Genomic DNA, 19,845 nt, shown 5'->3' on the forward strand with positions numbered 1-19,845 from the left:
AATCCGACGCTGTCTCCTCCCTTGGGAGCTTCTCCCGGACGAGACTCCCCTCTCGGGAATCTTGAGCCGGGAGAAGTTGATTATAAGAGGCTTAACGCGTAGGATTGGGGATCATCCTCCCCCGACCCACACACAAGGGTCTTGGGAAGCCACCCCCTGGTTTCCGGGACCCTCAGAATGTAAGCAACCATCAAGGCAGGCCAGGCCTGACTTATGAGTAGGCCGCGGCTAAGTGCGGCAGGAGAGAGCCGTGAACCCTACGCACGCGTGAGGGGAACGCGCCCCCCCCCCCCCCTTTGGGCTCTGTCGGCATTCCGCAGCAAAGTCCTGACACGCGCTACGCGCAGTCTCCCCGCGGCGCCCAGGTCAGAATGGATAGCAGAAATATGTGCAACTGGACCTGCTGTGCTGCTACACTTTTCATAGAGGCAAAGGAAATGTAGCAAGTGTATTTTTTTGTGTGAATTGTTTTGTAGCAACAGTGCAGTTTTTTGTGCTTGGCTTGGACTTTTTCCGCTGAGGAGAAGCTGGTGTCTGTAAACCACGTCATTTAAGGGTGTACAAGAATCAATTTTGAATGTCTGTCATTTTTACATAAACTCATAATTTGAGTAGCCTCAACCTTTCAACTGTCCAAATTGCTCAAGTGCTCAGCATTGGCAAGGGTGCAACCGTTGTGCTGCGCTAAAAAAAGCGGCCTTTTAGCGCAGCGCAGTGGGGAACCACTATGCAGCCAGAATAAAAAGCAATAGTGCAGATGGACAACCGCTGGGCTACTACTGAGAGTAGGCAGGTCCCTGCTTTTTCTCCAACCCAAAAAGTGGTGGTGCAGCAGGTGGGGCTGCTACTTTTAGTGCAGCAAAGCGGCCTCCAAAACTGCTGTGCTGCACAGAAAGCGCAGCAGTTGCACCCTTGCCTTTGGTTTTTATTGAGATTTGTTTGAGTAAAAACAATCAACAGTGTTTTGCTGCTTTTTCAATCTTGCTGTTTTTGTTGCCTGAAACTGTAACCATCAAATTGATGTTATCAGTTTTTTTCAGCCATGTTTGCAGTGGCTGTGGAAAAAGGTTTGCATTGCTTACTAGTCTCTGCAGCTGTGGTTTGTGGTGCTCTCCTCACTTTGTGGGGGACACTGGTTCCCAGGATCTGCATTCTTACAAAACCAGACACTTCCTTGAGAGAAGTGCCTGTGCAGTCTAACTTTAAAAGTTGTAGAAAACTGTCTCTACTTCTGGGAAACCAGAGCTGTCAGTTCAAATTATTTTCCCTGAACCTGCACTAGATTCCCATTCTGTGGCAAAACCAGGGCAGCTGGACTATTTGGTAATCCAACCACAAATCTTGCACACTATTTTGTAAGCTCCAGAAGTGCCTCTGGGCTGCTGTGTCTGGCTTTTGGGAGTGGCTATCCCCACTCTCTGCTTCAAAACTTTCCAATTAATGACACCCTTGATCAAGCTGTGGCCCAGATTAATGGCTCTTTGCCATCACAAAGATGGCCTATGAACACTGTGCAACTGTCACAAAGCAGAGACTGTGCACTACTTTTGGGCCAAGCTGGTGGCCTAAAATGGTGAGGATAAAAAAACCCCAAAAATTCAGTCCAGCTGAGGAATGGGGATGTCAGTGCTATGAATGAGTACTGTGCACCAATCATCAATGCTGTGCTGCTTGTTTTGTAGCATCCCTTGTCTGCTTGTACTCTGGTTGCTCCCTGCTGCTCTGTGAGCCCCCCTTTAGGGGTGTCACAAAAACTTTCACAGAATTCAAATAGGACCCATGTAGTCCTTGTTCCTCCCGCTTCTGCCTAGCTCTGTAGAGATACTAAGATCTCTCTTCCTTTCCTTCCTTCTCTTCTTCACTCTCATATTTATATGTAAGAGAGATACTAAGATCTCTCTCTGCCAGTCTTTGTGGGCACTTCAGTTGCTTTGGCACTAGAATCATTGTCTGCACCCTCCTCTGATTTCCTCAGTGAAGAGTCCAAACGGTACTCTTACATGCACCAAGTACACACCTCAGTTTTGCACTGGCATAGCTCAGGCAGAAGTGGTTAGCATTATATGCAAGCGGGATACACTGCCAGAAGAAGGCTGGCACCTGAAATCAGTTGAAATGCAAGAGCTCAGACCAACAGTGGCATTGATACCATCCTAGCTAGGTATTGGCTGGCAGGTGTTCTTTTTATAACAACTCATTACAAACTTGGTATTTTGTATCAGATTGAAAAACAGATATGGTACAGGTGCATTGTATTGGAGCTGAAGTGGCCCACTTTGGGCTTGATCCCTCTCCCCATACCAGCATCAGTGAACCTGATACTTGACATGTGTGGTGTGTTGTGGGGCATCACATTGGAAAATATGTATTTTTTGAGTACCTGATATTGGCTACAATACACATTATTTTTGGAAAGCATATCAGCCTGTCCAATTGAGTGTATTCCACTGTGTATCAGGGTAACTACATGTGTATTTTACCTGGAATTCCTACCATATTTTCACGTATTTGGTTCCCAATGCAACACACAGTTCTATTTGGAAAACTGGGCATCACCAATACAGATATGGTCCACCAGAGGCGCACTACTTTTCTTTTGGATGGACTCCCACAAGAATCTACTGGTTGAGAATTTCAAAGGATCTCTTTAGAAAACATACCAGACACCACTTCATGAAGTGGTTTTGGGGATATATCTGGGCAATATAGGACAATAGGGGGGTTCAAAATAGAAACCCAGGTCTCCAGGAGGTTGTGCAGGTCCAAAATTTCAGAAAAAAAAAATCCCCCACCAAAATTGTGGTTCTGGGGGTTGAATTTTGAACACCCCAAGTTGTCCAAATGCTCCTGGACTTGGATTCCTGAGCCCCAGGTCCGGCATCCAATGGGTTTTTTGAAATTTCACCATTTTCTCTGCTTCCCTGTCACTCATTCCCACCAGAGGCAATTTTGAAGCACTCCCCAGAGAGTCCCATACCATACCCTTTTTCCGGAACTGTGCTGTATGCTTTTGGTGAAAAAGAAATAATGAACAATGCTTGAACTCATTTGCAAATTTTCTGAAAATGATCCTGGATTCATCCATAAATCATCAAGAAGTCATGCAGAACTTAACTGAAACTCAATCAGAACACAGTTGAAGCCACTAAGACACAATGGCCACAATTAAGCATAACTCAATTTGACCTGTTTGTTTATTGGGGTTCAATTCATATTATTCACATGCTCATGAAGGTGTTCATTGTTTTCAATTTGCTAAATTTTCCCTCATGTGCGCACATGAATTGCAGGCTGGGCCTCTTTCAGATCAGCAACCCATGCACACCGGTTTGAATGATGTGAAAGGCCCACCTGAATTTTCATATTTCCCTAAAAAAGAGGCGGGTATCATCTATAATTGAGCCAAACAAGGATTAAAATAGGGTGAAATTATGTGTCAAGTAAAGCTTGGAGGTTTGTGGTACCAGCTTTCAGCTAGACAACCTGGATTCTTAACACATATAAGCCTGTGAGTTGTTTTTATGGTTTTTTGTTTTACAATGTCTCCATGCACATGCATGTAAGCTGTTTTCCATTTTGATAATGTCACCTTTGTGCACGCGCGTACATTGGAGTGACAGATCACTGGAGGGGCCTTTCACAGCTCCATGACAAGTAAAAAATGGTCAGAAAGCCATTACAGCCCCAGATATTCACATTTGTGCTGTGTGAAACCCCTTGCACATAAAGAAATTGATCAACATAAATTCACCATAAATGAGTGATAATTAGGTATTGAGTAAATATCATTTCATTATAGGTTGTAATCTAAAGAATGAAACAGTTCTATACAACATTGCATGAGGTCCTGTGATACTTCCTCATAAATTATGAAAGACTTTCCATTGACTTCTGAATAATTTATCAATCATTTCCTAATACACATCTAACTGACATCAAACCAATAACAACATAAAATTAAAGTCAGGCACTCTCTGGAGAGTGCATCAAATTCTCCCCTGGTGTCCTCTCTTGTCAGATTGAATATGCATGTTGTCACCTTCTGTCCCACAACTCAGCCCCAGTTGTCATAGCTTATATATCCTCTGCTTAGATGGAAATGACAGCATCCTCTCCGTCTATGAGCTTTTTTCCTCAAGGCCTTTTTCTCACATCCTTGCCGCCTTTTGTCACAGCTCAAACAGGGATTAAGGAAGTTCCCCTCTTGCAATTGGGGGCCCAAGGGTGCTCCATATTTCACCTAGGCACACCCTGTCACAGCTTTCAACCACAAGCGGGCCCCATTCCAAACATCCAGCAAAGCAGACAAAGTTACAGGTGAGTAGTTGATTCCATCTTACCCTGAAGAAGGAGATTCATTGTCATCAGACTGGAATCCCAATGACAAGGAGGAATCCTTGAAAAATGATGGCAATGGTCCACAAGCTCAATAAGATGTACTTGGGTGTAGTTGTGGTAGAGTTGGTACACTTGGGTGGCATGGTGGAAACAGTGAAAACAATACAATGTGTGAATTGATATTGGGCCATATCACCAGCGGAGACTTTGACACACTCTCCAGAGAGTGCCTGACTGTAATTTTATGTTGTTCTGGGTCTGATTTCAGTCAGATGTGTCTTAGGAAATTATTGATGAATTATTCAGAAGTCAATTATGGTGTTCAAAGTTGGTTTGCATAGTTTTATACATGCATAAATCATAAAATCATAAAAATTTTTTGCAGGGGATATGACTGTCTGATTATGTAAAACAAAATTCCCTCACCAAAATATTTTTATAATTTTATGATTTATGCATGCATAAAATTATGCAAACCAACTTTGAACACCATAAATGGGAAGTCTGTTATAATTTATGAGGAAGTATCACACAACCTCATGAAATGTTTTATAGAACCGTTTCATTCTTTAAGTATAACTCAATTACAATATATAATGAAATGATAGTTACTCATTGCCCAAATATTAATCATGTGTGGTGAATTTATGTTGAACAATTTCTCTACATGCAAGGGGTTTCACACACCACAAATGTGACTAGCTGGGGCTTTAATGGCTTTCTGACCAGTTTTTACTTGTTGTGGAGCTGTGAAAGGACCCTTTGGTGTTAGGATTTAAACTGTATTGCTGTGAAACAAGAACCAGACTGAAGAAACAACATTAGAACTTTCAGGGAAGAGAGAGAAAACATTAGAAGAAATAAGTGAGAAAGAATTACCACCACAAGATAATATAGCTTCTGAGACAACCAAAGATAGGAGAAGAGAGAAGAGAGATTGGGGAACAAGGACACTGGAGACGATATAGAAAACAGAAGAGAAAAGAAAAGAAAGATTAGCCGAGGGAGAAGTGGACTGAGGTTATCGCGATTCTTTTCTCACCAAATTGGAGAGAGAGCCGAATGAGAGGTTGATGAGAAAGCTCGAGCAATGTCGAGAAGCGAAAGCGTTGAGTCTTGATCGAAGTCGAGACGAAGCTTGATCTTGAGCGATGTCGAGACAAAGCTTGAGGGTTCAGAGTCTGATCGAAGTCGAGACGGGAGCGGTCGAAGAAGGTGGATCGACAGAGAAAAAAAAAGACCGGTGAGTTGAGTGAGTTGAGCGAAACAAGGGAGCGCATGCGAGTGAGATTTCACAGGGCTGTCACGGCGGCATAAACTCAACACCCCCCGCAATTTGTTGAGAAAAGAACTTCAACCATGAAGCACCGTTCCCTGAGACGCTGTAGAGATTCAGAGTTGCTGGGTTTGGTAAGTGCGTCGGCAACCATTTCTTCCGTTGGAATGAGCTTGACGAGTATTTCATTTTTCTCAGGTGCTTGATTTTGATGTCAAGGTGTTTGGTTTTTGAATTTGATCCGAAGTTTTTTAATTTTTCAAGTAGACCCTGATTGTCGATGTGAAATTGAGTAGGATCTAATTTCTCGTTCCAGAGTTCTTCAACAATGTATTTGATCCATTCATTTTCTTGTACGCCATCCAACAGAGCATTGAGTTCCGCTTCCGTAGATGACATGGTTATGTTCCGTTGTTTTTTACTGTTCCACGAGATTGGGCACGCTTTCCAGAAACAAATCGAGCCACTGCGTGATAGTCGTGTTTCCAAGTCATCTGCCCAAGTCGCGTCGGTATAATGTTGAAGTGTTTTTGATTTGTCTTGAGAGTCAGGACGAAGTGTTAGCATCAGATCTGCGGTCCCGGCAATATATTTCCAACAATGAATCACTTGTCTCCAGTGAAGAATGCCCGGATCGTTGTTGAAACTGGATAGGATAGAAACAGCCGGAGCTAAATCGGGTCGAGTTCTGCATGACAAGTAGTTTAGGATACCGGTATGAGTGCGATAATTTATTTTCAGTTTTTCAAATTCTGCCTTCTCGCTTTTGGTCGCAGGCATCAGTTGAACGCCTACAGAGAGAGGAGTTTTTACCGGCTTGCAATCTTTTATACCGGCGAGTTCCAGACCCTTTTTGATTAACTTTTGCTGGGATAATTTGATGCTGTCTTCACTCAGAGAAACGTCCATCCCAAGAAGAGTATCCGGATCATGAGCGGAAGAGTTAGGAAATCGATGAAGGAATAGAGTTTCAAATGCATCCACGTTCCCTACTACAATTAAATCATCCACGTGAAAGAAGATGACGGAATGTCGGTCTTGATGAAGGAACAGACACGGATCTGAAGAGGATTGTTCGAATTGGATTTCCCTGAACCAGGCCGTCAGTGTGTCGTACCAGTTCGTGGGAGCCTGCTTAAGTCCATACAGAGATTTGTTGAGTCGAAGGAAAGGAGCTTTCCTTTTGGAGCCTTCAGGAGTTTTTATGTAAATTTCTTCCTTGAGAGGCGCAAACAGAAACGCGCTTTTTACATCAAATTGTCGAATTGGTAGCTTTTTATCCAGAGCGAACATCAAGACAATAAGAAGCGTAGTGAATTTCCCGGTTGGTGCAAACGTGTTTTCATAATCACGTCCTTCGATTTGCCTAAATCCTTGAATACACAAACGCGCTTTCTTCCTTTCAGCAGATGAGAGAGTGGCTGGCTTTGTTTTGAAGATCCAAACCGTACAAAGAAAAGACTCAGGATGTCCCCACTCATCGTCCCAAACTTGATGTGATTCGATGTTATTGAGTTCGTCATCCGTTGCGGCTATCCATTCGGACTTGCAGGATGATTTCATGGCTTGTTGAAAAGTATCAGGATCACCCGTGAGATAAGAGTATTTTACTGGTTTTACTCTGTTGGTACGATCACAAAGAGTCCTAGTAGGAGGAATTAGATTGTCGGCTACCTCATCTTCATCATTGTCTGATTCTTTGTCCGTCTGTTTACTTTGAGAGTTGATATCTTCATCAACAGAGTCGCGTGATTCTTCATTCAAAGGAACATTCGGAGGTTCGTCATCCTCATCAAACAACTCCACGATGAATTCAGAATCTTCGGCAGTGAGTTTGGTTTTAGGAAAGTCTAGGAAGGACACATGCTTGGTGTCAAGCAGTCTTCCTTCATCAGTGAGTATCTTGTAAGACTGTAGCTCGTCATTATATCCAACAAGACAGCCTAGACCACCTTTTTCTGCCAGTTTAGAGCCAGTCCTTTCCGGTAAGAACAAATACGAAACGCGGTTCCCAATAGGTTTGAAATAACTGAGAGGAAGAGTTTGATTTTTGAACAACTCGAATGGCGACTTCCGACTACGATGAGCGGGAATTTGATTCAGAGTCAAGGTGCTAGATTTTACCACTTCATTCCAAAGTCTCTTGTTTAAACCGGAGTCTTTGAAGATGGCTCGAATGGATTCAAGGATGGTGCGATTATACCGTTCCGCCAGTCCATTTTGTTGTGGAGTATAGGCATCGGAGTATCGGGCTTTGATCAGATGTTTGTTGCAAAATTCGATGAGATGTCTGTTGATGAACTCGGTTCCTCGATCTGAATGGATGATTCTAGGATAGTAACCAAAGCGTCGAGCTTCGAGATCAAGAGCCTGCTCCAAGATTTGAGCCACATCACTTTTGTTTCTTATGGGAAGGGCTGCACAGAAGCGAGTACAGCTGTCAACAACAGTAAGGAAGTATTTGTGTCCTTCACGAGATGCTGGAGTGATTGGACCGACAATGTCGAGATGTATTTCCTCAAAGGGTTTTGATGCGATGGAGTGCCGAGAATGAAAGGATCCTTTGGTGATTTTTGCAACAGCGCAAGCTTCACACATTGAATAGTCTTTCAATTGAATGCCAAGTCTTTGACGAATCCTTCGATAACTTACATGACCGAGAGATTTGTGAAGTATCTCACTTGTCGAGTACAGACATTGTTGACTCAGATTTTCGAAGTTTAGAGTCGGAAGGTTATTCTCGTAATGACCTCTCATAATGATGGAGTTTTCTTTCAGAATGGAAAAAGAGTTAATTTCAAAGATAATTTCATAGCCATCGAGAGCAAGACATCGGGCAGAGAGTAGATTGACAACTATATCGGGTACAAAGAGAACGTTTTTTAGAATGAGATTCCCCGCTTCATTTGATAGCTTGACTGTTCCAACGCCTTTGATCTTCAGAGATTCGGTACCGGAGCTGGTCTTCACGACTCCTTCTTCTTTGAGTGATATCGATATGAATAGGTTCAAATCGGAAGTCATGTGAGCGGAGGAACCCGAGTCAAGAATGAAAGATGTGGATGGAGATGAAGTAGATGACAAAAAACTGCTAACGCTATTCTCCGATCGGGAGTTTTTTGCTTGAGTCTTCGTATCTTCAGATTTAGGAGGAGGTCGAAGCTTAGGATAGAGTGACCAACACCTTTCCTTAGGATGAGTAGCGGACGGATTATGATAGTCTTCGGTGCATCCATTTTTCGGAGGACCGGTGTATAGCGAGACTTGAGACGTAGACATCTTTGAAGAGCGGTTGATGACGATGTTATGAGCATGAATTCTCATATGATCGAGAATTTCATCAGGTTTGGTGAGACCGTTTTGGGTGATATTGGTCTTCATGCTGTCCATTTCGGTCGTTTTGGGTAATTTCTTCAAGATTTCGTACCCGACGATGTCCGAATCTATTTGAATGCCGACTTCGTGCATCTCATTGATAAGCTTCTTGACTTTAGTAATAAAAGTCTTGATATCAGTCTCGTCAAATGTCATATACGAGAACTGATTCCATACTCGGGCTCGGTTAGCGCTATGTTTGGAGGCGAAATATTCAATGATCGCGTTCCAAATTTTCAAAGCGTCTCCTCTGTTGTCCTTGTTTATGACGTTTGATTGGATTTCCACGTCGAGCTTGGAAGTCATGATCGTTCGGATGAAAAGCTCGTTCGCCGCCGAAATCACACCTTTGTTGAGAGTGAATATCTCTTCGACGTTGAGGTTTTCGAACAAGTTGAGCATCCGTTCCTTCCAGCTCAAAAAATTCTCCTGGTTCAATGACGGAATCGACTTGATGGCGGTCTCGATGGCCAGTGCTTTGAGCTTTTCGGCCGAGATGATAGAGTCCGTCATCATTGAGTCAGTCGTCTTTGGTTGCGATAGTGGTGGCTGGTTCACAGTTGGTTTGATTTGAGGTTCTTCAGAGTTCGACGACATGCGATCCTGAGCGCAAGAATTGGTGACCTTCGACTGTTAACCGTGTTATGATTTAAACTGTATTGCTGTGAAACAAGAACCAGACTGAAGAAACAACATTAGAACTTTCAGGGAAGAGAGAGAAAACATTAGAAGAAATAAGTGAGAAAGAATTACCACCACAAGATAATATAGCTTCTGAGACAACCAAAGATAGGAGAAGAGAGAAGAGAGATTGGGGAACAAGGACACTGGAGACGATATAGAAAACAGAAGAGAAAAGAAAAGAAAGATTAGCCGAGGGAGAAGTGGACCGAGGTTATCGCGGTTCTTTTCTCACCAAATTGGAGAGAGAGCCGAATGAGAGGTTGATGAGAAAGCTTGAGCAATGTCGAGAAGCAAAAGCGTTGAGTCTTGATCAAAGTCAAGACGAAGCTTGATCTTGAGCGATGTCGAGACGAAGCTTGAGGGTTCAGAGTCTGATCGAAGTCGAGACGGGAGCGGTCGAAGAAGGTGGATCGACAGAGAAAAAAAAAGACCGGTGAGTTGAGTGAGTTGAGCGAAACAAGGGAGCGCATGCGAGTGAGATTTCACAGGGCTGTCACGGCGGCATAAACTCAACATTTGGCAACCTGTCACCCCAATGTACGGGCGTACACAAAGGTGACATTGGCAAAATGGAAAACAGCTCACATGCATGTGCATGGAGACATTGGAAAACAAAAAAACTCAAAAAAACTCACAAGCTTATACAAAGCTTGACTTGACTCATACTTTCACCCTATTGTCATCCTTTTTTGGCCCAATTCTAGATGATACCTGCCTTTCTTAGGGAAACATGCCAATTCAGATGGGTGTTTCACATCATTCTAACCGGGGTTTGATCTGAGAGAGGCCCAGCCTGCAATTTTTAAAAACCTTTTATGTGTGCACATGAGGAAAAAATGAGCAAAGTGAAAACAATGAACAACTTCATGAGCATGTGAACAATATGAATTTCACCCCAAGAAATCATCACAATCAGCAAACAGTTCAAATTGATTTATGATTTCATTTTGTTCATTGTGTCCTAGTGGTCTCAACTGTGTTCTGATTAATTTCCAGTTGAATTCTGCATGACTTACAGATGATTTATGGATGAATTCAGGATCATTTTCAGATCAGTTGTGGAAAATTTCCAGATTCTTTTATTAATTCTTACACTACTTTCATCAAATGCATCCAGCACAGTTATGGAAAAAGGGTATGGTATGGCATTCTCTGGAGAGTGTGTCAAAATCTCCCCTGGTGTATTGCATTAACAATACCACCCAATACTATGCATCCAATCACATCTTATTGGAAGGTCAATGTTATATGCATTGTTCAAAGCGCATTGCTTGAGCGTGATGTGCATCAGTTTAACCAATGCAATACCAATATTTATTGGTCTATCTGCGCATATATTAGGGGGTTTCAAACATGGTGCAGGTCCCAGTTCAGAAAACCCAATCCTGGAAAACAAATTTCCTGCACAAAGAATTTTTAATTTATTTCTGCATGTTTTTTTGGGTAAAATTGGGTCCAGGTATGCAGGATGTGTTGCATTTGCACCAATTTCCTGAATTTGGGGTTCCTGAAACAGGATCTGCACCATGTTTGAAACCCCTTATTGGTCACCTTGCATTGCATTGCATCACATCACATTGTCTTTACAATTTGATATAAGGTTTTGTCACCCACTGTATCAATGAAGCAATGCAATTCCAATGCCATGCATTGGTTTTGTGATGCAATACAGTGGATGGGAAATATGGTGCATTTCCCCAACAATGTGATACTGATAAATTTGAGATATTGCATCATATTGCATCTGTTTCACTGTTGGTGGCAAATTGGATGGTGGAGGTGGAGGTGGCCAATGCAAGGTATGTATATACATACTGTGTTTTGCAGAATGCTTGGATTTTTCTCAAATTTTCTGGTTTTGCTATGTACTTAACTTTGATTTAAACTCTACACCAAACCTTAGGCCAACCTTTCATCCAAGGTTTTTTACGCACATGCAGGCAAAAATCCACACCTAGCTTTAAACCCAACCTTCCGATTGACTTCTGCCTGGAATATCCTTCTGTAACAACCCAGTGCTTGGTCAGCCCCTCCCTGCCCTCCATAAGGGCAGAGGTAAGTGGCCAATGGCCATAGGCAGTGGCGGGTAGAGTAGAGAAGGCTCTCCAGTTCTAAATATGAACTTGGTTTGTCTCCAAACCAACTCCAAGACAATCTACCAGAGGATGTTGGCTCCGGGGGTGGATTTGGCCTGGGGCCTCATCTGACATCTGTCAGGTGCACCCTGCGGAAAATATATAAAAAGCATGTGATTGGCCCCCGTCAACAAAACCAGAAATTTTGGAAAATTATCCAAGCATTCTGCAAAACACAGTATGTCTATTTGGGGGGCACAGTTGAGGATACAGCCCTGTGGGTTGGGGGGTGCAAAAACATGTTGATTGCAGTTGTTTCCTGTCATTTTGGCCTGATTCCTGGACCTGGAAAACCCATCCTGGAGCCTCTTTCTCATCAGGCCCCCAGGCACCAGGGGGGAAATTGTCGCACTTCCTACAGAGTGCCACACTGTAATTTCATCAGACCCTTGTGCTGATGTGAATCTAGAGTGGACCTTAACTCTTGTGTAACTTTCCCCAGTATTGCAAGGATAACTGTAGCCTAAACTATTATCAACTGCTCTGTTGATCAAATATTGAATCAGTGGTCAGTTGAAGGGGACCCAACCTTCAAGTCATGAAAATGGCCATTTCTATGCTATGATAAGATCAATTCTGGGCCAATTTGGGTAAGATGCAATCCTTCTTGATTTGTGATTGGACCAACAGACACACACAAACTGCTCTGCCAAAGTAATATGCCTTGTGGCTTGCTGCTTGATTGCTACAGTCTGACTTGTTGGAAAATTTTGAGTCAATACAAGTAGAAAAACATTTCAAAGACACCAGAATGTGGCCTTGATTCCATCTTGTGTAACCTTGAAGAGCTCTGCAAGCGTAATTCCAGTTCAGTGTCACATCCTCCGCTTTCAAATGTGCCACTGGCCCAACATGCCTGTTGCAAGCAGCAGTATGACGGCCGTGGGTAGCATGGGGGTTGGCAGGTCCATGAATGTAGATTAGGGTTTTTTTTTTCTGTAATTGTGCCTTCCCTTGGTCTGAAAGACAATGTGTTATGTTCTGTGCACAAAGGGAAGCTGAGGCAGCTTGTCTGCCATGCAATGCATGTGCTGACAGATATGTTGGCGCAAATGAATTGATGTGTGGGGGCTGCACCAGGAAAAAAAAATAGTCAGTTGATGACAAGTGACATCACACCAGCTCCAGCCAGCTACCCACCATCTATCCAATATCTATCCACTATCTAACCCAATCTCCCAACCATCTCCTCAACTTCCCAAATCTACCAAGGAGGTCCTGTTCAGTTTTTGATTAGCTCAACTGATCCTCAGTTATGTCCAGCTGATGCTCAGCTTTGGTACTCAGCTTATACTCAGCTTTTTTGCCCAGCTCATACTCATCTTTTTCACCCAGCTCACTCTCAGCATTGGAATAACACCTTTTGAACAGTCATTGCCCAGCTGATGCTCAGCTTTGTACTATTCCTGATGCAGCTGATTCTCAGCTTTGTGATGCTCAGCTTTTTACCAGTCCTTGCTCAGCCTTTTCCTAGTCCTGGCCCAGCTAATGCTCAGCTTTGACCCAGTCCTGGGCCAACTGGCCAGCTGATGCTCAGCTTGCTGAGTATTAGCTGACCCAGGCCTGGGAAAAAGATGGGCATCAGCTTGGAAAGGACCAGATATGAAAATCAGCTAGGCTAGGGCCAAAGCTGAGCATCAGCTGAGCCACGGCCAAGGCTGAGCATCAGCTGTGCCAGGGCCAAAGATGATTGTCAGGTGGCTGGTGCCAAAGCTGAGCATCAGCTGGGCCAGGGCAAAAGCTGAGCATCAGCTCAGCCACCATAAAAGCTGAGCATAAGCTCAGCCACCATAAAAGCTGAGCATCAACTGGGCCAGGGCCAAAGCTGAGAATCATCTGGTTTTGTCACATGGAGTGCTTTGATCCTGAAACCTGTCATGTGAGCCCTAGATGTGCTGGTAGAGAGGAGCAGCATTGGAGCAGTGTTGGAGCTGAGAGCAAAGCTGTGTCATGTCACTTGCCATCAACTCAATACTTTTTTTTCCTGGTGCTGAGACCAAACTGATGCCTGCTGGACCAAACCATGGTGGTCTTCCAGGCTTGGGGAGAGCTGGCAATATTCCATGGGATTTGTCTCAATTGGTGGATCCAGCGTGCGGGGAGGAGCAAGTTGAATGGTTGATGAACACTGTCTGATGTCCACCCTGACGTTTGCGCAAACGTCAGGGTGGACATCCATCACACAGTTGCACGGTGGTTTTTGGGACAGGTTCCCCCAAGCCACCTGAATCTCTTATTTTCAGTTCACCAGGGGCTGGACATTGCCGCCAGCCAAGATTATGTGACAGGCTCAATGCAGCTCCCCTTCAATACACACACACAACATCTGAGGATGCCTCTGAGAAGCAGAGCTCCTTTAGCCCCTGATGCCAAACTTTAAGAGAACATGGCTGTGCAAGGGCGCGGCCCCCTTGCATGCCATGACCTGTCCTCACCAAAGCAGCATTCCGGCAGAGGTCAATCGTACTTCTGCCCAATAATAAAGAGATAAGCCAACCATGGCCACTGCATATGAACACTATGAAACATTGGGGGAAAGTTCTCCTTTGGTGATTTCCCAATCTTTCAGGAATTGAGTCAAACAGGTTGGAGGATTGCCTTTGTCTTTGAATCTAACCTTGTGATTGTAACAGACACTTCTTAGATGCTCTGCTTATGCCAAAAATAACAGACAAAATTTACAGTAAATGAAGAAGTTGATTGTGTGTGCTGTAACTGTGTATGCCAAGGGGATGATCCTAGCAAAGGGAATGTTGGCTCAGATTGCAAGCGGCTTGGATAATGCAACAAAAAGTTTCTATTTTTCATGTAAAATGAATTTCTTTTGCCTATCCTCCCCCATCTTCTGGTTGTTTGGTTGGTTCAATTGAAATCAAATCTACCCCATGATGGTTAGATAAGACATCACCATGAGTTCAACATGAGATGGGCAATCTTTCAGGTATCATTTACACATGCACAAGCAGTTAACTTCTGGAACAGTTACCACAAGAAATCATAGTATGGCCCTCTGTGGGAAGTGCAACAGATTCCCCCCTGGCGAGGTCTAATTTGTTTCCTGGATTTTTGCACCTGGACAGCCTCCTGGATCAATTTTGAACCCCCCAAATCTTCCAGAAATGATTATGAAGTGCTTTATGAACATTTTTGAAAATGTTTATTGGGATCAGTGACCTGTCCCTCTGGATCACCTCTGCACCCCACTTGCCCAGAAACCATTCCCAAGACCACTCCAACATCCCATCTCACAAAAGCAAAAAAAACGTTCTTGAACCCATTAAGAGCAACTCCACCACGGGCCCTATAATTGGGGATGCAGCCTCAGCTACCAGCTTCCCCCCCCCCCCAAGCTGCTGTGCCATTGCGGGGGTGGTAAACAGAAATGTGAAAAATCCCAAAGTTTTTTTCTATACCATATAATTCCTCACACTTGGGGTCAAGATAGCATCAAATGGACCTCAGAAATGGATTCTACGGCAAGTTTTGCCCCTAGTCACTGCTGGAAGCATCCCTGGAACCTCTCTGGATTGGAAGTTACACCTCTGCGGATCCCACTGGACCCCCATGTTCAACATACCCAGTCACCAGCCTCCAGTCAAGGATCACAGCATTATGCTTATACGCATCGCAGGATACAAGCATACATCTCCCCATCAGACTACAGTGATTGCATAGTATCAAGTACTCTTCTGTTCCCATATGATGTCATCATTCTACACTGGCTCTGCAGCCTCAGACCTCACTCAATGCACACACAGTCCACCCACCTGTCACCTTATGTAGCCTCCTGTCACTTTATGTCATGCGGCCCTGCTGCATTCTTCTGACATCATTTAGGTACCCAGCCTGACGTATTACAGCATCACTTGTATCTACTCCCACTAGCTAAAATCCCTCAAACCCCTGTTCAGGCCAGACAAAATACCTCAACCAGGGGGCCCCTTGTAGCTAAAATCCCCCACATGTGTCTATATAAGGAGCTCTCTTCCCCCCAGTTGTCAGCTCCTCAGTTTATCACTCACCAATTACAGTCACCCTTACAGTCCCCCTTACACAAACTTAAAACACTCAGATCTCAGAAACCCACCCTTCTACCTAGTCATCAACAAACTCATCTTGAGCCAACCACTCCAATCACTGCATAAAAACTTGCCAAGCTTTCCTTGAGCCAGAAGGGCAGAGTGGGCACCTCCCTCTTCACCATCCAGCAAAAGGGCTTCACAACCACTTCTGAGTCTTACACCAGTGAAAGCTCCTTTTGTTGTGCAGGGCACCAGCCCAGCTTGGCACCTGCAGCAGAGGTGCTCTACAAAGGCTGGTCAAAGCTGAAATCATGACACTTTGGGTGGCAGTTTTTCATGGATAATCGTTGCTCTGTTTTAAGTGGTTGGGGGCTTGACGGATTTTTCCCAGACCAAGCTTGGATGGCGAGGGAGTTTGACGACCCAGCAAAGAACAGCCGGCGGCCACCGTCTTGCAGAGAAAGGGGGGGGGGGGAGTGCTAGCAGAGGTCGAGGATCTGTGCTGCGAGGGCCTCGAAGCTCCTTGCGTTCTCGGGCGACGAGGCGAGCGGCGGGGGCTGGAGGGTGGGGACGGCGGAGGGGGCGGGGCCGGGGACGAGGGCGTGGATGCGGGGCAGCAAGCGGGCGCCGGGGTCGGGGGCCTCCGAGGCGAGCGCGCGGAGGATGCGGAGACAGAGCAGCGCGACGTCGGCGGCGACGGCCGGCGCGTCGACCGACCCCTGCAGATCTTCCGGCGGGATGGGCCGACAGAGGACGCGCAGGAGGGCCAGCAGGACGCGGACGGCGTCTCGGAGCAGGCCAACGGTCGCGGGGGCCATTCTGGCGGCGGGGGCGAGGAGACGCAGGACGAGCAGACGGCCGGCGTGGACGAGCTTGCGGACGAGCAGCGGCTCGGAGAGCGCCCGGGTGCCCGCGCCGGCCAATCCCCCTGTCGTGGCCGGGTCTTGCAGGGCGAGGTGGGCGGCTAGGCCGCCGACGAGGGCGGCCAGGAACGTCTGCTCGACTTCCGTCCGCTCGGCGACCCCGCGCGGGCATGGCTCGTCGGTTGCGGGCGAGGCAGCAGCGGCCAGCCGGCGTTGGGCGGCCAGCCGGGCACTCAGCTTGGTCGGGGGCGGCTGGCGGGCCCGGGCCGGGAGAGCGCCGTGGCTGTCCGGAGCGGGGGCGGGGGAGGACTGGTGGGCCAGGAGGAGCTGGTGGACGGCGGGCGCCTGGACGGTCTTGAACGGCTCCTCCGTCGGGCCGTGAGCCGGGGCCAGCTGGGCCAGGCGGGCCGGGTCGCCGAGCTCGAGCGTTGCAAGCACAAGGACGTCCAGGATGCCCAGCCGCTGGACCAGGCTGTATTGCGGGAAAAACAGCTGCTCCAGCATGCACGGGCCGACCCGCAAGGGCTCGCTCACGGCCAGCGCGAGCAGGGCGCGTTGGCGCAGCCGCTCGAAGCCGGCCATCGCCGTGGTGTCGTGCAGGTTCAGGAGGGTGTATGTCAGATCGATGGCGTGCTCGTCTGTACCAACCAACCCCTGGTCAGTCATGTTGTTTGCGGAAGAGAGAGGGAGAGAGAGACGGACGCAGGTCGGAGCCCCAGCCGGCCTTCCGGCGGATCAGCCGCTCGGCATGCACGAGGCCGACGCGCACCTTCTCGCCGTCGTCGCCGTCCTTGAGGAACGCGGCGAGCTGGGCGAGGTAGACGGGCGCAGGCACGGGGTCCTTCATCTGGGCGACGTCGAGCTCGGGCTCCGCGGGGCTGGTCTCCCTTCCGGCCGGACGGGCGGGGTAGAGCGTCTGGAGGTCCTCGTCGGAGATCGCGTATGCCTCTAGATCACTGCTCACTTCGATCTGCGGCTTGCCAGGTGGGGTGAGCCGCAGTTCGGACAAGGGCAGCTCGTTGGGATCTGTGTAGGTGGTGCTGCGTTGGGTGATGTCTCGAGACTCCTGGTGGCCGGTGGTATGTTGAGTATCGGTAGCAGAGGCCACGGAAGCCAGCAGCTCGCGCCATCGGGTCTCGGGGGGATCGACGGGCCAGGCGAGGGCGAGGTTGCGGATGTTGAGACACAGACGGTCCTCAGGAGCGCCGTTGTGGTTCTGGAAGTCGTGGCCGAAGTCGAGTGTTGGGTCCCCGGGCAGGCGGGAGAAGCCTGTGAGGAGCTCGGCCATGAGCATGCCCATGAGTCTGAACTGGGTGCGCAGGGAGCCGAGCGAGCGTTGGATGGCGGCGACGAAGACGGGGTCTAGGGCGATGTTGGGATGGTCTGTTGTTGGGTGGTGGGGGTCGATGGGGGCGGCAGTGAGGAGGAGCAGGACGAGCAGGAAGGTGTGGTGGCCCGGGCTGCCCTGTGCGATCTGGTTGACGCTGGCGAAGGCGGCCAGGGCGGCGTGGGCCAGGCGGGCACGTGCGGCCGGGGTGCTTTCTTCCAGCGTGGTCCATCGGGCGATCCAGCGCGCCGTGAGGACCGTCCATCCCTCGGAGCGCGTGACGATCTCGGTGAGCAGCTCGTGGATGTCGCAGCTGCCCCGGCGGTTCTTGGCGCCCCAGGGCCCGAGGAGGAAGGCGAGGATCTCAGCGCCGGCATGCTCGGCGGCCGCAGTCTCCGGGGCGGTCGAGAAGGGGTCGTGGGGGGCGGGTGGGGGGAGGGCGGACTGGAGGTGGAGGAGGAGGCCGGCGAGCAGGGTCTTGAGCTCGGTGCGGGGCAGGCTGGCGATCGCCGCGCGCCAGAGCAGCCTCGGTGCGGCGGGTGGGGGGTCGCGGCGGAGGGTGGCGAGCAGGTGGGGCCAGACCGAGGCGAAGAAGTGCTCGGGGTGGATGGGATGGCTGTCCCGGGCGAGGAAGCCGGTGTTGATGAGCTTGGCGAGGAGTGTCTGGAGTGTGTGGATGTCGTGGTCGGTGGGTGCTGGGCGTGAGTGGATGAGGTTGCAGAACTGGCGGCTGAGACATTTTCCGGGGGCAGCTTCTGTGTGGTTGAGGGTGGGCTGGCATGCTGCGATCCAGTCGTTGCTGTTGGTGGTTTGGTGGTCGCTCGGCGGGGAGGGAGCCATCACTGCACTCCACCCAGTGCCCACCCACCACCAGCAGAACAGCCAAACACCCCCACCCCCTGTCACCCACAAATCACAAACCCACACCCATGACATCTCCAACAGGGAAATCAGCCTCAATCTCAAGCTCAGTCTAACTGATCTGCACCCAAGTGTACTCATCAAACTGCAATCTAACACTGCAAAAAAAAAAAGGCTCATGACTGCGGGATCCTCAGACCAAGCTTCCATGGCAGCCCAAACTGTTTTCATAACTGCCTTTTAGACACATCCACTGTGCAGTGTGCACAGGGAGTAAGGCTTGGAGTAAAACCACAAGCAATCATGGTCCACTACACTACACTACTTGAGTGCTATGCACATGCTGGCGTAGAAGCAATTGTTTTTGGGCAAGAAGCCACAGCATTAGCACACCACTAAATTACCCACGTAGTGTTGCTTATTGTTCCTGGGCTAACACTAAAAGATTTGCCATGCTAATGGCTAGTGGAGTCAATTGGCCGCTAACCAATTTTGGCCCGCTTGGTAGAGTAGCACACACAAGTTCCTTGTTTAGAGGTTGCTACACTCCCCCAAGGAGGGGCTTGTGCTCAGTTTGGCCACTGCTGCTGCAAGATGAACACTGGAGTAGGTGGCAAAAAAACAGCAACAACCAGAGGGGAAAGAAGATGGATAAGCCCAGTTTACCACCACTGAGGGCATGGTGGGATCAGTGGAAGAGGCGGGTGATGTACTTGATACTTGGTCCACCACTACTTCAGGCGCTTGCTGTCATGTGCTGAGGTGCTGGTGGTTGCTGCTGGCTTGGGTATCTGGGCTGACCCAAGTTTCACCCAAACAAAGCAGTGCCCCAGCCCATTGTTCTTTGGTCCATTTCCAGAATCCCACAGACTCAGCCCGTCCCCACTTCCCCAAGCACACTTGTCAGACCAAAGGAAAGTCTCAGTGGGGTGGTTGGGGCAGGCCCAATTATCAACCATAGCTT

At 47.8% G+C, this 19,845-nt stretch overlaps 1 protein-coding gene across 1 annotated transcript; it reads right to left on the reverse strand.

Annotated features, from left to right (window-relative positions):
• Positions 1–16,309: 16,309 nt before the first annotated feature.
• Positions 16,310–18,860, reverse strand: PtA15_12A430 (uncharacterized protein; the record flags this gene model as incomplete). The annotated part of the gene is made up of 3 exons (XM_053162039.1): positions 16,310–16,360; positions 16,472–17,331; positions 17,396–18,860. The coding sequence occupies 3 exons, from the start codon at positions 18,858–18,860 to the stop codon at positions 16,310–16,312; spliced, it is 2,376 nt and encodes a 791-aa protein (XP_053025996.1).
• Between the last annotated feature and the right edge of the window lie 985 nt (positions 18,861–19,845).

This window comes from Puccinia triticina, chromosome 12A, assembly GCF_026914185.1.
Source record: "Puccinia triticina chromosome 12A, complete sequence".
NCBI classification, from domain to species: domain Eukaryota; kingdom Fungi; phylum Basidiomycota; class Pucciniomycetes; order Pucciniales; family Pucciniaceae; genus Puccinia; species Puccinia triticina.